Consider the following 17,595-nt stretch of genomic DNA (forward strand, 5'->3'; position numbering starts at 1 on the left):
GAAGCCTACACTTAAATTTAAGAAAATGATTTCATCTTTGAAAAATCGCAAATCATTTTTCAAAACACGACTAGATATTGGCGTTTCTACCAAATACCCCGACACCAGTGTTTGAGTTCTCAAGTCCTAGAGGCTAACCCAAGTCTATAAAACCGGTCCAGAACCTTGGTGCTCTTGCCTGAGTGCTCGTGCCAAAGTCCCAATAGCCATACTCAAGATCCAATGTTTATGCCCAAATACCCAAGTTTGACATCCAAGTCACTAGGGCATAGGCCCGGGTCCATAAAGGCCTAGCCCAAGTCTCTCACGGTTGGGCCAAGATCTCGATGCTTATCCTCAACTCCACGATAGCCATGCCAAGACCCAAGTGCCAGTGCCCCCGTGGGGCATGCTTTGATGTGATTCCTTGATGGAGAAATTTAGTTTCATAAAAATTGAGCATAAATCCCTTGAAATTGAGCCTAATATCTACCACAAGTTCATAGTAATTAAATATGTCTTATATCATACAAATAGTGCACGTCTATCCAGAAAAATAAATCAAGTTTTATTTTTCAAAAGATAAAAAATAATTATTAATTGATTTTCATATTTCAATCAAACAAGGGAAAATGTTGCCTTTTTTTTCTCGAAAGTAATTTCTTGGAGAACAATCCACTATAAAATAGTGGAGAGAGGAGAGAGAGTAGAGAGAGAGAGGAGAGAGAGTAATGGATGACATCACGTGAGTGGAAAACAATTCTTGGATATTCATCGCGTGACATTGACGCGGTCAAAATGTACTTTATGAAACCACAAGCAATAATGCAACTAATTTCATGCGTCCTAGATTAGAAGTCCGTGTGGATGTGCTTTTCAATTCTAATTTTTATCATGATTTAAAATGAGTAATTTCAACATCAAAGTATCTACCACATAAATATTATTTTTTTCCAAAAGAAAGATGTAAATCCTATACGGTAAAATCGAGTCGAAATTGCAAATTACCAAATACTGCCTAATTACGTGGCCCAACGTACACCACACTGCTATATGGCATCTTATCCTACAACACCATCTAAGGCAAGGAAATCCGTAATCAACATCATCATACATACATGTTAATACAGATTTAACCTAAATCTGATAACTCGATAGTCGACCCAAAGCTGGGGTTGGCCCGGGGGACATGGTACTGAAATCGAGCTAGATGCGGACCGTGGAGTGAGGCGGGGTTTCGAAAACGGTGGATAGCTACTTAAAAAAAAGGAAAATAAATAAGAAAACAGAGCGAGATTTGCCAGTGTGAACACAATTTCACAAGACAATAAAAAAATCCCCCCCACCAAAAAAAAAAAAAAAAAAAACGAAAAAGGAAAAGAAAAAAGATGGAAATTGGGGAAAAATTAAGCCCCATTTCAACGAAGCTTCGCATCCGCCCTCTTTGACCGACGAATCGCTCACCGCCCAACTAAAAACCCCGCAAAAAGATCATCTCCCAAATCTCTCCTCCCTCTCCCTCCCTCCCTCTTCCTCCTCCTCCTCCTCCTCCTCCTCGCGTCCGAAACCCTCAGCGCCTCTGCTAGGGTTTCGTCGCGCCGATCGCCGATCGCCGATCGTCGATCGTCACTCTTCACTCTCACTCCGCCGGTCCACGCCGCCCCGCTCTGCTAGTGGCTCTTCGCTTCCGTCGGAGGTTCGTTCGATCGATCGATCGATCTCTCTTCGGTTGGCGCGCAGGCGGCTGAGTCCGGGGCGATCGACGATGACGGTGGAGGCGGATGCGTCGCCGGCGGTGGTCCGGCGCAGCGAGAGGGTGTCCTGGCCCCCGGGGTTCAGGTTCCACCCGACCGACGAGGAGCTCGTGCTCTACTACCTGAAGAGGAAGATCTGCAGGCGCAAGCTGCGGCTTAACATCATCCCCGAGCTCGATGTCTACAAGTGGGATCCTGAGGAGTTGCCTGGTAACTGAATCTGCCGCCGCGCGATGTCCTTTTTCTTTTTTGCGTACTTTCTTGTTTTTTTGTTCTTTTCGTGTTCTGTCCTGCTTTCACTCGCCTGCGTTGACTTGATCTGTACGTCGTTGAAGATGCCTTTTCACGCCGATCGTCGTGTCCTTTTGCGTCTATTCTATGTTTGTGCGTCTGCACTTGCGCGATGGGTTCTGGGTTGGATTCATGGTTTTGTGTCTGTTCTCGACATGTTTTTGTCTTTTTGGCAGGAGTATTTATTATCGGTTAGGCATCCGTTTATGTCATTTGTATGTACGCATGTATACGTGGCTTGTTTCCTGCATCCACTGTCGCAGGCTGCGGGCCTGTTGCTCAATGATGGGGTGTCGTGGGTTAGCTGATTTAGAGTGAGTGGTGGTAGTTGATGATAGTTGGAGAGGCGGCTTACATATGGGTGATGCCATTTTCATGAATCTGCGTACGTTCATGAATGATGATCGTGAAGCCTTAGTATGGTGAGCGCCTTATTGGTTTACTTTAATGCCAACCGTCTCTAGCAGTGGCTTGGTTCGGCCAAAGCTTTGTCTTGGGTTAGTTTAGTCTAGTGACAGTTAACGCAGAAACGATCGTTTTGCATTTAGTTGTTTCATCTTTCTTGGGTAACTTGTTCTCTTGTCATCTACTTATCGTGTTTAGTTCCTTTTTTCTTTTCTTACTGATCCTGCATGAACGCCTCTTCTTTTATTGTCAATGTGCTGAAATCAATCTCCTGTTCTGTTTGGAAAATATTAGAGTAGGAAAGCTGATGTTGAGGGGTGGTACGTACTTGTTTTTATTGTCTAGAATAACATAGATTTGCTTATCATGTGCTTTATTTCCTATCAGTAGTTTTGTTAATTCTTGATTGTTAATTACTGGTTTTCTTAAGATACCTTCCAGAAGAACTTTTAAAATATTTGTGTGGCTCCCTTGAATTGCCTGCAAAGTTCCAACTTATGGATCTGCTATCACAACAACTTCCTGACATGAAATTGTGATGCAGGCCAATCTTTGTTGAAGAGTGGGGATAGGCAGTGGTTCTTTTTCAGTCATAGAGACAGGAAATATCCTAATGCAGCGAGGTCAAATAGAGCAACCAGACATGGATATTGGAAAGCAACAGGAAAGGATCGTAACATTGCATCCAATGGCCGTGCTGTTGGAGTGAAGAAGACCCTAGTCTTTTACATAGGTCGAGCACCTAATGGTGAACGAACTGACTGGGTGATGCATGAATATACTCTAGATGAAGAGGAGCTCAAGAGATGCCAAAATGTGCAGGTACGCCACTTGAGGAGGTGCTAAATTACCAGTTCTTCCTTATTTATCATCTATACTGAAGCTTTTTCTCTTAATATTGTTAGGACTATTATGCTCTCTATAAGGTTTTCAAGAAAAGTGGACCTGGACCGAAGAATGGAGAGCAATATGGGGCACCGTTTAAGGAGGAAGACTGGGCAGATGATGATTACTCTGCTGTAACAAAGGTTGTTGATCAGGAGATCTGTCCAAAAGAACTTCCTCCAGTTTCTTCAGTAGACATTGTGGGTAACAACAATCAGGTCCTGCCTCCAGCAAATGATATTGAAGAGTTCTTTAAAGAAATTGCAGAGGAGCCTGAACTTGAGCAACCACGATATAATAATTGTGATTATCTGTTACCCCAGGTTGGTTCTTCAATCAGTTTTATCCTTCAGTAGTATGCTGGGTTGGCTGTTTAACTATTAGACATTCAACTTCCTGTTAATAATGACCTCATTTAATGTTGAGTTTGGAATGCTATACTGGTTGGTTGTGTGTCATAGACTTTGCAGTGCCAATTTTATCCTTCTTGTATATCCAATAAGCACGTTCTTATTGGGATGCATGCAGTGTCTCATAACTTGCTTTAGGTTCGACCTCTATTGTGTGTATAATACAAAGAAAGGCTTCTGCTTCTAATTCTTAGTTGTTTGGTACTTGGTTCTTATCTAGGTATCAAATAGACTGTTAAAGTGGCAAAAAGGTGTTGGTATTGGCTGAGGAAATGGATTAATTGCATCTTTGGAATAGCTTCATGCTTTTTTTAATGACTATTTCTTGTTCGAAATGTATTGATGTACACAACTGATATTTCATGTCATGTTTTAGGAAGAAGCGCAGAGTACATTGGTAGATCAGTCATCCAGAGAAGTAGTCGCTTCAGAGCCACTCTTTGCATATGGTCCGAGTACTCCGTGGAATGGAAGTCTGGCCAACATAGATTTGACCCAGTTTGGAGCATCCCAGTGGCAGCAAGTGCAGGAAGCTTCGGAGACAACACTTGCTCCTGAATGTGGTACCTTGGAGACTCGTGTAAGCGAGGACTTCCTGGAAATTGATGATCTCATCAATAATGACCCCTCCTTCTTTGCTAAGGAGAAACCTGCGGAGGATCTACAGTTTAATGATTTAGATGGGCTCAGTGAACTTGATATGTTTCATGATGCGGCCATGTTTCTTCGTGACATTGGATCCATGAATCATGAAGATGGTGGGGCTGCCCAGATGAATTGTTTTGATAATGGTTTAATAAACCAATATAACCACCACCAGCAACCTCCCATCTCAAATGTTGTTGAGCAGACTACCAGTCAGTTGTGGGTGCATGAGCAAACATTTGAAGGTTACACCTCAGCTGAAGTTGTCCATGGGGTCCAACCGTGTCCTTCAGGTACATGGTTATACAAGATCTGATATCGATGATTTTCTTAGCTGCCACTGAGTTCTCTGTCATTGTTTCTATTGTGGATAAAGTGGCTCTCTCCATTCGCCATCCACACAAAGCTCCTGATGGGATGGATGGTATTGGTAGAACTGTCACAGTCCACATGGTGAAATGCAAAAGGGATTTGGTGCTAGCTCCATGAGCTCCTCTAGCACAAGTATTCTCTTTGCATACTGCTGGCTAATTGAGTGTGACATATGTGTTATCATTGTCATCTTTTTCTCCTGAGGGAGTTGTATCTCGCGTTGGCAGGTGCTGATGCGGTGGTCATTGTATATTTGTTTTCAGGTTTTGTAGGCGGTTCTAGTAGCTTGCCCAATGAATCAAGTCAAAACCAAATCGAAGAGGGCGGTGGTGTGATGAGTGGATTCTCTTCTGCAATTTGGGATTTTGTGGACTCAATACCTACCACTCCAGCATCAGCTTCTGAGAATGCAATTGTAAGTCGAGCACTGGGTAGGATGTCCAGCTTCAGTAGGTTGAAAGTATATTCTGTTTCTGCAGATGCGAGTGCTGTTAAGGGTGATGCAGTCGTCAAGTCCAGTAGGAGGGGATTCTTTTTGCTTTTTGTTATTGGTGTGTTGGGTGCTATTTTAGGGGTGTTGATAGGAAGTATGAGATTATGGGAAAGATTTGTGTCTTGATGAAGTACATGAACTATGATGGGAGTCTTGAAATTATGCTGGTCTAAGTACATAGGTACATTGCTGGAATATGTGAGCTCTGCTGGTTCTTAAATAAAATTTCTGATATTCCTTGCACCTGTTCTGTGTTCCGGGAATGACGATCTATGGTGTGACCGATCTTCTCTTTGATTTCCTGGACAGCGGAAACCGCTCGATGATGCTTTTTGGCTTATTTTGGTGATAGTAGAATTAAGATGGTAGGCTTACTAGTAAAATATTTTGTCATTTGCCTCACTGAAGCTACGGGTCGAATTCTCTCGGTCCATTGGCATCCGGAATGTGGTTGAGGGTATATATCGGTGACCATGCGTGCAACTTTGCTCCTCTTTTTTGACGGTCTGTGTGTTTCTTAGCGGCTTTTACCCTGATTTTGGGATACGAAATGGACCGGGTTACCAAGCTTATATGTTGAAGCAAATTGTTTAATTCTGAATTAGGTAACTAGCTATGGCAAGAATAAAAAAAAAAAAAAAAAGAGATTAGTTGACTATCGGTTTTTCCCTATCGATGAGCTGGTCTAGCGATTGATTACGCATGGTCTTGGGCCGCGAGGATGATGTTTTCCCCTGGTCGAAACTTAACAACGAAGGAATTCTCACTTTCTCTGTGTGGTTGAGATAAATATTTGGTAGACTTTCTTTGGTCAAAATTAGCTGCTGATGTTGGCCCGACACCGCTGGATGCGACATTACGGTTGACGTGAATGTGTTGACTTTGAACCACGGGCCATTTCTTACGGCTCAGGGTCGGGTAGCGTCATTATTATTATTATTATTGGTTTCTGGAAAAAGGTGATTTGACATTTCTATGGTATGACGTTACTTAGTTGATTCGACCTCGGATTGTCTATGGCCAGAGAAAGATCCAGTGATCCTCGATTGCGGGAATACGTCATTCCTCTTAGTTCCACCTACTTTAATTTCTGAAGTTAATGTTAATCTACAACTTCTTATTTTTTCAAATCGGAACTTCAATAATTTGGAATCTCTTCATTAATTCCCTGTATACCATCATGCCCAACGAATTTTAGTCCTAAAATCTCTTTTTTATTTGGCCTTTTGATAGAGATTGATCGTATTATTGGACGTAGCTTGTACTGCTGAATTAGTATTTCCATTGTAAAATTGGTGATTTGAGTGCGATATAGACGAGGATAATTGAATGTAAGATTTCACCCTTTCTAAATAAAGAAAACTTTGCTTTTACTTGTGTTGTGCGGAGAGAGAGCGAAAAAGTCAATTCATTCTGATATTCAGGTAATTTCCAAACGAGAGGGCACCTCTTCTTCAATACCATCGCGCTTTGTCCTATTGCTTGGCTCTTGATCTAATTCAATGGGTATTTATCATCGTGCATAGCCTTGTCGTTCCCGTGACTTCCCACTATTAATTTAACCGGACAACATCGTGTTGCGGTACAACTCCTGGGATGTGTTGGGGAAATCGGTTGATATGTACTGTTGATTATCAGATATATGTAAACATAACCTTGAGCATTACCAAGTCTTCCTCAGTTCTTGTACCACGCATTAAACAGGTCTAACTTGATGACGAGAAGACACCAGGCCCACCAATCACACGATATATTCTTGCAGAAATGTTTACATCTTTGAACCTTATATTTATACGGATTGAGTTTTGCAAGCCCAACTTCATGTTTGAATCGAATTGGTCAATCTTTTGTTAGCCTTACACGTCTCAACCTAACACGAGAACCACTAGTTTTGACAACAGGATATTCTTTTTTTAATTACTCATTGATGATGAGCATTTGATTCGATGTGGAACACAAAAGTGAACTACAAAGCGGATTAAAAATGCACTATTGCACGCATGATAGCTCTTTCATAACTCTAAGAATAAATTCCTTTTGATTACAGATCAACATCGAAGGTTTTCTTTCGCGTGTGTATATGACAGGAACATAGGGGGGAACTCATATGAAGACGAGGTGGACACATGCGGGGGGAAGCTAGGAGGAGGAGGAAGTGCTCATGGATTTCTACTACAATCGAGCCTACATGGTCCAATCCTTGTATCGAATGGTTGAGCTAAAGGAACCACTTGTATATACGATACTTGCCACATCATCATCTTCTTTGTTCTCCATTCTTCGAGAATAGTCATGGTCAAATCTAGCAGTTTCTACTCCACGTCAAAATGACAACATGGGGGATTGGAATTCCACCAAATTCTCCGGCCACGACCCGGTCAACCACGGCGCAGTGTGAAATCGATGCACGGGGGGAGGCGTTGACTTCCTTCGGTTTCACTTGGGAGCGCTGGAAAAATGCGGTTCCCACTCCCCCAGAATCATTAAATGCAGCCTCACTCCCGCCAGCCGTTCACACGCCAACTTTGAGGCGAGCATTTGGATTTTAGCTGGGCGTCGCTTTAATGCTCACCGAGTAATCAACTAGCACATTTTGCAGTTTCTAGTGTATTGATTATGGCCACACTATTTGTAATCGGGAAAAGTACACCTCGAATTATTGTATTTATATTAATCTTTTCTTGCATTTTTCAATCAAGCTAATTTAGTTTTAAACATTTTTATATTGGTACCGGTTCAGTCTATTCGGCCAATTTAAGTCGGAAACCGCTGACATGAATGCTATTTATTTTATGTGACACGGTCGATGCTAGATGAATTTTTTTTTTTTTATAACTTTTTGATATTTTTATTATTTTCTTTTCTTTTTTCTTAATTTTTTCTTTCATTTTGGCCGGTGAGGGTAATCGCCATGACCACAAAGGCTGGAATATACACATGATATGCACGTGCTTATTGGCCGACGAATATTTGACCGGCCAATGAATCAAGCCCTTACTTTTAAGCCTAAATAACTAATTCATGCTTTTATTTGAGAATGAATCTACTTCAGACTCTAATTTTTAAAAGAATAATGACACTTTATAACCCTTACTCAAAATTTCTTCCTTTTTTTTTTTAATTTACGAATTAAGCATGCTTAACAAGTAATATGGAGCATATAATAGCAATATCTCGCCTTATCTAAACTCATTATTCTATATACAAGTCGAGCATATAAAAGTCCGCGGTTCCACACTAGGACCAAAAGTAGATGACGTGCCTTACCTTCCCTACGCCCCGTCGTCTCGTTATCACCAAAACAAAAGTCAAACCAGTAGACCTCTGGAAGCCCGCCCGACCGACCGCCGAAGGAAAAGGAATAACAACGCCCCGCCTGTCGCTCGCTGGTCACGCGCGAGCCAGTGGAAATCGCTCCCGCCGCGCCATTTGGCGGGTCCTGATTGGCCCGTCGTGCACGTCGCCTCACGGTCCTCCGTTCATTTGCGAAGCGAGTAAACAATGTCAGCAGTTCGACTCCGGTAAAAATCTTTTAACCCAAAAACGACGTTCGAAAGATTTGCATAGGTTTTGCGATATCCACAGGAGATTTATTACATTTTATTTTGATGTCGTCCGATGCTTTGAGATCGCATGAATTCGCCGATTAAAATATGAAGGTTTTCTTTTGGTTATTTCGAGATTTACATAAAATAATATGGACGGCAATTTTGATTACGTCGGAGTAAGACCTTTCTAGTATTAAAACATCCGATTTTTTGCTGTTTCATGGATTTTCTAAGATTTTTTGTCGAAATTAAAAAATAAAAGTTAAAAAGACGCAAACTGCTCCATAGACGACCAACTCCATTATCTTTTCTATCTTTTAAAAACAGAGAGCGATGTTAGCATATTTCTCTTTTATTTTAATACCAGGACTAGGGTCAACAATATTAAGATGCTAAATTAATATCATTGCAACATGCTTACCCAGGCATTCATTTCGGAAAAGAGATCTTGAGGTATGAACTTTTACCCGGAATTGGTCTCTGTCTTGACGAGTATTTTCAAATTGGTATTCTCATTCAACATCTCCTCCAAACTGATTTTCATCCCATAAAAAAATAAAAAATCTCAAATCAGTATCTCGAAGATCCAAAACGACCCTCGATTAAGAATGAATTCGACCAACATGTAAATCTTCCATATCCAATCTGTCTTATTCATAATTCAATCATCTAAAAATCGTTTTGCCACTTACGTCGTTGCGTTTGCATTTTCTAACGAGATATAAAGCGAATGTCGTTAGAATTTTAGATTTTCTCGTTAGTGCAGATCAATTTTTGGGTAGGTGCGTCGAGAATTCTGGTCAGGGGGCTTTTCTTCTTATGAGATGGAAATTAAGTTACGATAAATGTGTCTTAACAACAAATGGATTAACCCATCGAACGAGGCAACAAAACCCCAACTTACCCAAAAGAGAAAAAGGCGAAAGAAAAGAGGAAAAGAGGAATTCATAAAAGCGGCTAAAGCGCCCTGTCCACCCTTGACTCTTTTCCCATCTTTCTCTTTCTCTTTCTCTCTCTATGTTCTAACCTCCTCAAGAAGAAATCTGAGTCATCACATTCATTCCCACCTCCATATCTTCTCTCCTCTCCTCCATCATTCCTCATTCCTCCCCAATCCCCAATCTCCTCCACCAGCCTCTCCCGCTCCGCTCCCCGGGATTCCGTCGCCGGTAAGCCTCCTCCTCGAGATCCCCTTTCTCGCCGTCCGATTCCCCCCCGGGGGCCGCCCGATTCCGATCCCCGGTCGCCGGAATTGCTGGGGTGCTGGGGAATTCCGGCGATCGAGAACCGTCGGACCGCGGTCGTCGATTCCGGCCGGGGGGTTCGGTTCTCCGGTTGCGCCGAGGGCTCGCTTTCCCTCCGGCTTTCTTTCTTTCCCTTTTGCGTTTTCCGGTCCGGTCGGTCACTGGTGAGGTGTGCTCAGCTCATTGCCGATCCTCCGCGTAGCGTCTCGCTTTAGGTGCTATCGAGCCGGCGGTCGAGGTAATTCGAGCTCGGGCTGTGTGGTTTTTCGGCTGGATTGCGCCGGGTCAAAATTGGTCCGCCCGCCTGCCGTCTGGACGGCTGCGGCGTTTTCCTCGATTTGGTACTCGAAAGCGACCTAGTTCTGAGGGAGGGGGCGGGGGAATTAGCTGGAGGTGCCTAATTAGTAATGATCGGATCGTCGGCTACTTCTTGATCTCGTTTTTCTGCTTTCGTTGCAGCCGTCTTGCCGGTTTTGTTTTGGTTATTCGGATTGTGACCGCGTTTTCTGTTTCTTAGTTGTCGTGGATAAGCCAGACCGGAATTAAGAAGGTGCAGGAACCGATGGCTAATAATGCAGTGGCCTGCGCGGAGCGCGCAACGAGCGACAGTTTGTCGGGCCCTGACTGGGCTATCAATATGGATCTCTGTGATATCATCAACATGGATCCTCGGTAATGACTCTTTTACTCTTCTGCAGCTGTTTCTTGGGTGGAAATTTTCGTCGGATGTATTGCTTTGGCAGTCCTCTGTGGCGCGGCTATATTCCTCTATCTTCCCTGATATCTTCTCTTTTGGATGTAATATCCGCGCCTTTGGCTGGGATTGGAATGGAAACGACACTGATGAATCCACAGTTGAATCTTTATCCACGTGTGCCTGCATATTTCTCGTGATTGATCATATTGGTCTTCTGTTTATTTCATAGGAAAATGGGTCGACTTCCTTTTCCTAATTCGTTTTCTTCAATTGATATGCCCGAACATTGTTGATATTTGATGAATATGCTTGAAGATAGTTAGCAATGTTAAAATGATCAAATGAATGCTAAAAACACGGTCACGAATAGACCGTCATTCAAATTTTTCAAGACACACAAAAACACCTGGGAGCTAGTGACTTCCAAAAATAATTCCTCTTTAACAACGTGTAATTATGATGTGAATTGCATTTGGGCATCAGATTCTGGATAATTCAGGTGCTAGTCCTTGACAAGACATGCTTGATGCATAATGGTATGCCAACATATGAAGTTTGCCTTTTTGCATTCTATAAGTTGTCCTTTGGACTGTCAGGATAAAGTTTAGCTGCTCTTTCTCATCTGGATACATGTGGCAGTTTTTTTTTCCCTGAAAAAGAAATGTGTTGGATTCATCTATTGCTTATTGCACAGGGTGTCTTTTTTAACTCTTTGTCATATCGGTCTGGTTTCTTGTATATAAACATTTCTGAACTTTTTCTATAAATGAATTTCTGCAGCCAATCTAAGGACGCTTTGAAGGTATTGAAAAAGCGTCTTACCAGCAAACATCCAAAAATACAAATTCTGGCCCTTTTTGTAAGTCTCTTTATGCATTTATTTGTTTTTGTATTTATGTATGTATATGTAGCTAGTGATTGATGTGTATTTGCATGCAAAGATGTGAGCGGTTGTGTGTCCTGGTGTGTGCAGTGCCTTTCCAATATGTGTATATTATGATTGAATTCTCGATATCTTGATTTTGCTCCGGTTGAGTGATGTTTTTTGCTCTGTCCTGTTATTAACTTCCAACAGATCGGTTTCTTTAGCTAATGATTTATTATTCATGTCTTAACCCAGGCATTGGAGGCTCTCAGCAAAAACTGTGGCGAGAATGTTTTCCAGCTGATTGTTGAGCGTGATATCTTGCATGATATGGTTAAGATAGTTAAAAAAAAGGTCAAATTACCTCTTTATTAATAATTTCCTTTGATAAGTTTACTGTGTCACACAACATTCTGATGGATGTTTTGTTTAATGTGCAGCCTGATTTGAGTGTAAGGGAGAAAATATTAATTCTAATCGACACATGGCAGGAAGCATTAGGTGGACCTGGGGGGAGGTATCCCCAATATTATGCAGCTTATAACGAATTGAGGGTAATTACACTTGATTTTTGTTTTAGTTCCAGAAGCTATTCGAGCATCAGTGTATCTGAGAAATACCTTCATGTATAATTTCCTTATGTTGTTTCATCTTTGTCCTTACAACTTTAATTGGTCACTGAGCTTGCTAAGATTAACTTAGATTATATTTCTTGGAGTATGCTTTCTGCAAATAAAATAGCATGGTTGACGATATTCAAGCTAAAATAAGCGTGAATTTCAAATATCTGTAGAAACTTTAGAACCTAAGAGTTTCCTCTGAGTCAGTTAGAGAAAATACTTGAGGTGTGTAGGTGTTAAAGGGACACACTGGTGCGAATTGGAGAGTAACAACCGACAGAGAGTGAGTGATTTTGATAGTATGGATCCATTTTGCAGGACAGAGAAATCTTTTGCACACAAGATACCAGTTGTATGGATGGAGTCGATAAGCTTATTTTGTACCTTGTATGGTCATATAATGCCCCTTAAGTATAGGGGACATTCTATAGGTGGAAGGATACTTTGTTCCCTGTGCTGCATAACTGCATGAGAAGAATTTTCCATAAGACAGGATTAAGGCTAGTGATGGTTTATGGCATGAAATGTTATGCACTCAAGCACCTTATGTGCAAACAAATGAGCAGTGGGAGATTAGAATGCTTCAACAGATTCCTGTACACTCAAGAAAAGTTGGGATGTAAATCACTGTGGTTGAGAAAAAGTTTTAGTGCTCCTTATTGAGGATATGACAAATGAAGCTTTTTTTAGATGATTTATCACCGGAGGTCTTTGGAAATTTAGATTTTCTGTGGTGGGAATGTTTAGCAACAGTGTCCTGGCAAGGTCATTATGATTTTGTTTCCTTGCAGTGCGCCTTTTGGAGACATTGCTGTTCCCTCATATAAACTGACTCAACTTGGGTTCACTTTCTTGTCAATGTACATAGCTATGGTGTACCATTAATTATAAAATTTCATGTACTTGAGCTCTGGACTTCTTTATCGGAAGACATTGGTTCAGGAAGATTGGGATGGAGAAAATCTAATTGCTACTTGTGTATGTGGATGGACGTGTTTAAATTTTAACGTTAGAATAAAAGACTTGCATGATGTGTTTTCCCTTGTTGTTGCCCTATTTAACATAATGGGCCTTTCCTATTGATATGTGTTTGTTACGGCTTGTGTGTTTTGGGTAATCTTAATGTACAGTTCCTAGATTGATCTTGTCAATTGTTAACAGGCTGCTGGAGTTGAATTTCCACCCCGAGAAGAAAATGCTGTTCCTTTGTTCACACCACCACAAACTCAACCCATATTTCACCATCCTCCAGAATTTGAAGATGCTGCTATTCAGGCCTCACTTCAATCTGATGCTTCTGGTCTTAGGTACTTCTCAAGGAACATCCAATCCCATTACTCTTAATTTTGTCAAAATGCAAGTCCCCTGAGCTACCTGGCCACTTACAAGTTGGAATTTGCTCCTCCTTTCTTCCTTCTTATCTTTGCATGGGAGTCTCTGTTTTTGAAAGAGAGCAATATATCATTGTCCCTCTCAAATTTGCCTCTTATGTTCTTCCTTGTGTAAGTGTGAGCATTTGTGCATGCGTGAATGTTGGTGCTTGGGTGCATGTCTGCATGGGCATGCAAGAAGTGCTTTGCTCTGACATCTGCCAGTGATTGAGTGTAGACATTTGCTATAGGCATAGTTTTAACAGTTGTCAGGCTATGTAAAAAGTGTTTCTTCACTGAAGTGACTTGCGCAGCAAACTGTTAGAACTATAAACTAGTTGGTTAGAGTCAGTTTAGAATTCTAATATCTTTTATAATCAGCTTGTTAGAGATACAAAATGCTCGGGGGTTAGCTGATGTTTTGATGGAAATGCTTGGAGCGGTGGATGCTAAGAAACCTGAGGTAATGATCCATGTCACCTTGTTTGTATACACAGTTTAGCTTCTTTCCACTTCTTTTTGGAAACATAATTCTGATGTTTCAAAAGTGTGGTTTATCTGCAACACCTGCTTAACAATTTTTTATGTATTAATTCTCCTAATCTTTTATGCTCCTTTTTTTAGCATTTTTATTAGAAGAACTCATAATAAGGGTCACTTAAATTCAAATTCTTACAACTATGAATGCTTGGCAGGGTTTGAAGGATGAAGTGATTGTTGACCTTGTTGATCAGTGCCGTTCTTATCAAAAGCGTGTCATGCTTCTTGTGAATGAAACTACGTAAGGATAATAATAATCCTTTCTAGGGTTCTCTGACATGAGAATTGTCCTGACAGTGAAATTTGTTCTTTCAGAGATGAGGACCTTCTATGTCAAGGACTGGCGCTAAATGACAACTTGCAGCGTGTACTTAGCCGGCATGATGACATTGCTAAAGGAACTTCTACTGCTGGGGTTGTATCAAGTGTAAAACCAGTTATGCCACTGGTAAATGTAGACCATGAGGATGATGAATCGGAAGATGACTTTGCCCAATTATCTCACAGGTAATACATCTGCATTAGTGCCGCTGGGAATGTGATTGACACATGACGGTGCTAATTGCATTGGGTGATAGATCAAAATATTTTCTTGTCTTGCGTAATGTCACAGAGTTGAATTGTCTTAAGTTCCAGAGAGCTTCCTAATCCTTTTTCGCCCAAAAAAAATATGGTGCATACTGTGGAAGGTGTAAAAAGCACGATTCATATCTCTAGCCTAGGCTTTTGGCAGTGCATTTGGTTATTTTAAGCATTAAGAAATAGTGAATTTGATCTATCTGAAGTTTTTAAACCATGGAACTTGAAAAGCTCTACCAAATCCTTATCACTTATCTCAGAAATTTCACTTTTACTTTTTGCAGGTCATCAAGGGACAATGGTCACAACAGAAAACCAGTCAACACTAAAGTGGAACCATCTCGACTGAACCCACTTGCTCCTCCACCCTCATCAAAGAAGCCAATCTCGGGAGATTCTGGCACGGTGGACTTTCTCAGTGGTGGTGCTTACAAATCTGAAGGCTTCGTCGATACATCGCAGCCTTTTCGACCTCCTAATCATTTGGACAACAGTTACTCTCCTCCTTCATATGGCAAAAGCCCAGAAACTTCACCCATTTATGATCGTCAGCCTGCATATGATGAGCCTCTCCCATTGAGCAGATCCGCTGACCGGCTTCCTCCAGCTCCCTGGGATACAACTCAGTCTCCTACAGTTATTCCACCACCACCTTCGCGCTACAATCAGAGGCAACAATTTTTTGACCAAAAGCAAGGTTTCCCTGGAAGTTCTCATTCAAGTAGTGAATCGGGTTCCTCTTACGACAGCTTGGTGGGTCACACTCAGAACATGTCTCTGAATTCGTCTACCCCAACCAAGCAAGCGAAACAAGAAGATGCGCTCTTCAAGGATCTCGTGGATTTCGCAAAAGCCAAGTCGTCCTCGTCGTCATCATCCTCGAAACCTAACAGGTCATTCTAAGTAGTGAGCAGCGTGAGATATTGATGACATGTCCGAATACAGGGTTTCAGCTATTTTACCGATCCCTTTCTCAGAGATATATATGTCAGGTAAATAAATTCTTGTGGGAACTTGGGTCATCATGGTTTGTGTATATGTTTTAGTTGGTTATTTGGAGGAGCTGCTGTTGCTGTATGTATCATTCGAGTGTTATCAGAGAGTTTATTGTTTGATTGTTAGTAGTTTATGTTTGACTTTTCTACCTGGTTGTTACTTGCTGTCTTCTCTCTTTATCTATCAGAAGTTGCTAACGGGTCTAGTCAAATTACGTGCAAATAACAAGGATCGTCAATTTAATAAGACCTTTGAATGTGTTCTTGGATAAAGAAATCAAAGAATACGTCCTAGAACTTGATAACTTCCGACTTGCTGTACTCATGATGAGTTGTCTGACGTCTGAAACGGAGTTGGTTTAAGCCGTGGTTGGTAATTTTTGATGGACGATGGTAATTTTTTATATATGTTAGTAATCGATGTCAATAAGTCTAATCATTTCATTGGTAGCCCCTTAAACACGCTAGAAATTTATGAATCTCAGTAACTAATACTTTTTTCACTCTTCGAAACGTTTAATGGTGGCGAATGTATTGTTGTTGACAGTTTTGGGGTGTTCAAAATCGAACAGTCATATTTAGAATGCTAAAAAGTAAATTGTAAGTCACTTTGTGGGCGTCTTTCCACAATGAAAGTTGACGAGGGAAAACGAAAGCTCGGTTTTCTATATAGAGAATTAGCCGCAAAATGAATTTGATTCCAGAATGTGAGGCCCGGACCCGTGAGATCCCGACCACAAAAGGTACCATGCCAATGTCGAATTGACCACATCAAAAGCAAACAACCGAACAAAGTAGCAATTGGATAACATGGTCATCCATCCATGGCTGATTTCAAATCTAAGGAATGACAAATCCTATTGCCGACTGACCCATCTGAAGGGCAGCTTTGTTCAAATGTTCTGGCATGCGAACGTGGAAAATTAGCCAATTAATTAATATCCGTCTTTTCCTCCCTCCCTCAATACTACAACCTAGAACACAAGTGACTCGAGGGATACCCATCTCATCTACTGATGGAAGAATAGGTCTGATTTCATTTTCGAACCAATAGAGATTGATACCGGTGGACAATTTTTTACTGCTTTTTCCAGTGGATATCAAGCTCGTGGGTGCCACAAACAACCTTGGGACCACTGTTGGCCCAGCGAATGAACATCTAACAACAAAAGCTAAAAAGCCGCCCCATCATAAGACAGCGATGTGAACACAGGTATAGTCCGCATCAACCCTTTGTCCTTGAGCTTTAAGCGTTTTCTGCCATGTTTGAGTTGCAGTGTGAAAAGATGGGTCAGCGGGACCTACGGAGGTGGATTCCACACCATCAACTGACAATTTCTTTGGCCAACATTCTTCTTTTTTTTTTTTTCCCACATCATGGGGCAGTCTATGATCTCATGTACTGCCTGGTTATCTGTTCGCCCGGATCAAAACGAGACGGGGCCAAGGGATGCAGCAACTTGAGTCTGTTCCTAGCACTTAGGTAGTGGTACAACCATCCTTTTTTAGTTGTTGATCATCACTGATCCATTTTCCGGCGTTGCTTTTTAGGTGCCATTCTCAACTTCTCCTCACGAGGGTCTTGCTCTTTCCTACGAGAGCAAGGAGCGGGATGGATTGGTGGAGAGAGACATTTTTATAGCCAGTTATGTTCTAGGGTTCCTATAGTTCAACCAAGAATTTCGCATCTCATCCCTTACCTAATCGGCCAGCCAGGCCAGTCTTTACCTACTCAAAGTAAGTCTCTTCCCAACGAGAGCAGAAGAGAGTCCTCAAAGCTAGTCATAAGCTAATGCAATTGTAAGCCTTCCACTCAGTGAAACATGAGATGCCTGCCCAATTTTAGTTGGCGTCTATAGCCAGCCAGCCTTGCTAGTCTTGCTTACTTGGTGAGAGCCTTGTG

At 41.6% G+C, this 17,595-nt stretch overlaps 2 protein-coding genes across 4 annotated transcripts; both read left to right on the top strand.

The window, feature by feature from the left end:
• The first annotated feature begins 1,468 nt into the window (after positions 1-1,468).
• On the top strand, positions 1,469-5,477 carry LOC104449658 (NAC domain-containing protein 17). The gene is made up of 5 exons (XM_010063891.3): positions 1,469-1,943; positions 2,974-3,251; positions 3,335-3,637; positions 4,101-4,662; positions 5,005-5,477. Exons 1-5 carry the CDS (start codon positions 1,745-1,747, stop codon positions 5,358-5,360), a joined length of 1,698 nt encoding a protein of 565 aa, XP_010062193.2. The 5' UTR covers positions 1,469-1,744; the 3' UTR covers positions 5,361-5,477.
• Positions 5,478-9,743: 4,266 nt separating this feature from the next.
• Positions 9,744-15,852, top strand: LOC104449659 (TOM1-like protein 4). Of its 3 annotated transcripts, none has more exons than XM_010063892.3 (10): positions 9,744-9,951; positions 10,544-10,698; positions 11,504-11,582; positions 11,844-11,942; positions 12,029-12,142; positions 13,370-13,515; positions 13,960-14,041; positions 14,274-14,359; positions 14,434-14,625; positions 14,982-15,852. In XM_010063892.3, the coding sequence occupies exons 2-10, from the start codon at positions 10,589-10,591 to the stop codon at positions 15,598-15,600; spliced, it is 1,527 nt and encodes a 508-aa protein (XP_010062194.1). In that variant the 5' UTR covers positions 9,744-9,951; positions 10,544-10,588; the 3' UTR covers positions 15,601-15,852. The 3 variants fall into 3 exon arrangements, with proteins under 3 accessions (XP_010062194.1, XP_039171474.1, XP_010062195.1); XM_039315540.1 differs by having other exon boundaries at positions 9,763-9,951; positions 10,486-10,698; XM_010063893.3 differs by lacking the exon at positions 9,744-9,951 and adding an exon at positions 9,987-10,264.
• Positions 15,853-17,595: the final 1,743 nt, after the last annotated feature.

Source organism: Eucalyptus grandis, chromosome 6 (genome assembly GCF_016545825.1).
Source record: "Eucalyptus grandis isolate ANBG69807.140 chromosome 6, ASM1654582v1, whole genome shotgun sequence".
In the NCBI taxonomy this organism is placed as follows: domain Eukaryota; kingdom Viridiplantae; phylum Streptophyta; class Magnoliopsida; order Myrtales; family Myrtaceae; genus Eucalyptus; species Eucalyptus grandis.

What these genes read in the sequence shown, in the direction of transcription:
- LOC104449658 (XM_010063891.3), top strand. Translation starts at nt 1,745, where the DNA reads ATGACGGTGGAGGCGGATGCGTCGCCGGCGGTGGTCCGGCGCAGCGAG. An exon ending in GGATCCTGAGGAGTTGCCTG is followed by an intron (nt 1,944 to 2,973) that starts GTAACTGAATCT and finishes ATTGTGATGCAG; the next exon opens with GCCAATCTTTGTTGAAGAGT. An exon ending in GGTCCAACCGTGTCCTTCAG is followed by an intron (nt 4,663 to 5,004) that starts GTACATGGTTAT and finishes ATTTGTTTTCAG; the next exon opens with GTTTTGTAGGCGGTTCTAGT.
- LOC104449659 (XM_010063892.3), top strand. Translation starts at nt 10,589, where the DNA reads ATGGCTAATAATGCAGTGGCCTGCGCGGAGCGCGCAACGAGCGACAGT. An exon ending in ATCATCAACATGGATCCTCG is followed by an intron (nt 10,699 to 11,503) that starts GTAATGACTCTT and finishes GAATTTCTGCAG; the next exon opens with CCAATCTAAGGACGCTTTGA. An exon ending in TTAAGATAGTTAAAAAAAAG is followed by an intron (nt 11,943 to 12,028) that starts GTCAAATTACCT and finishes TTTAATGTGCAG; the next exon opens with CCTGATTTGAGTGTAAGGGA.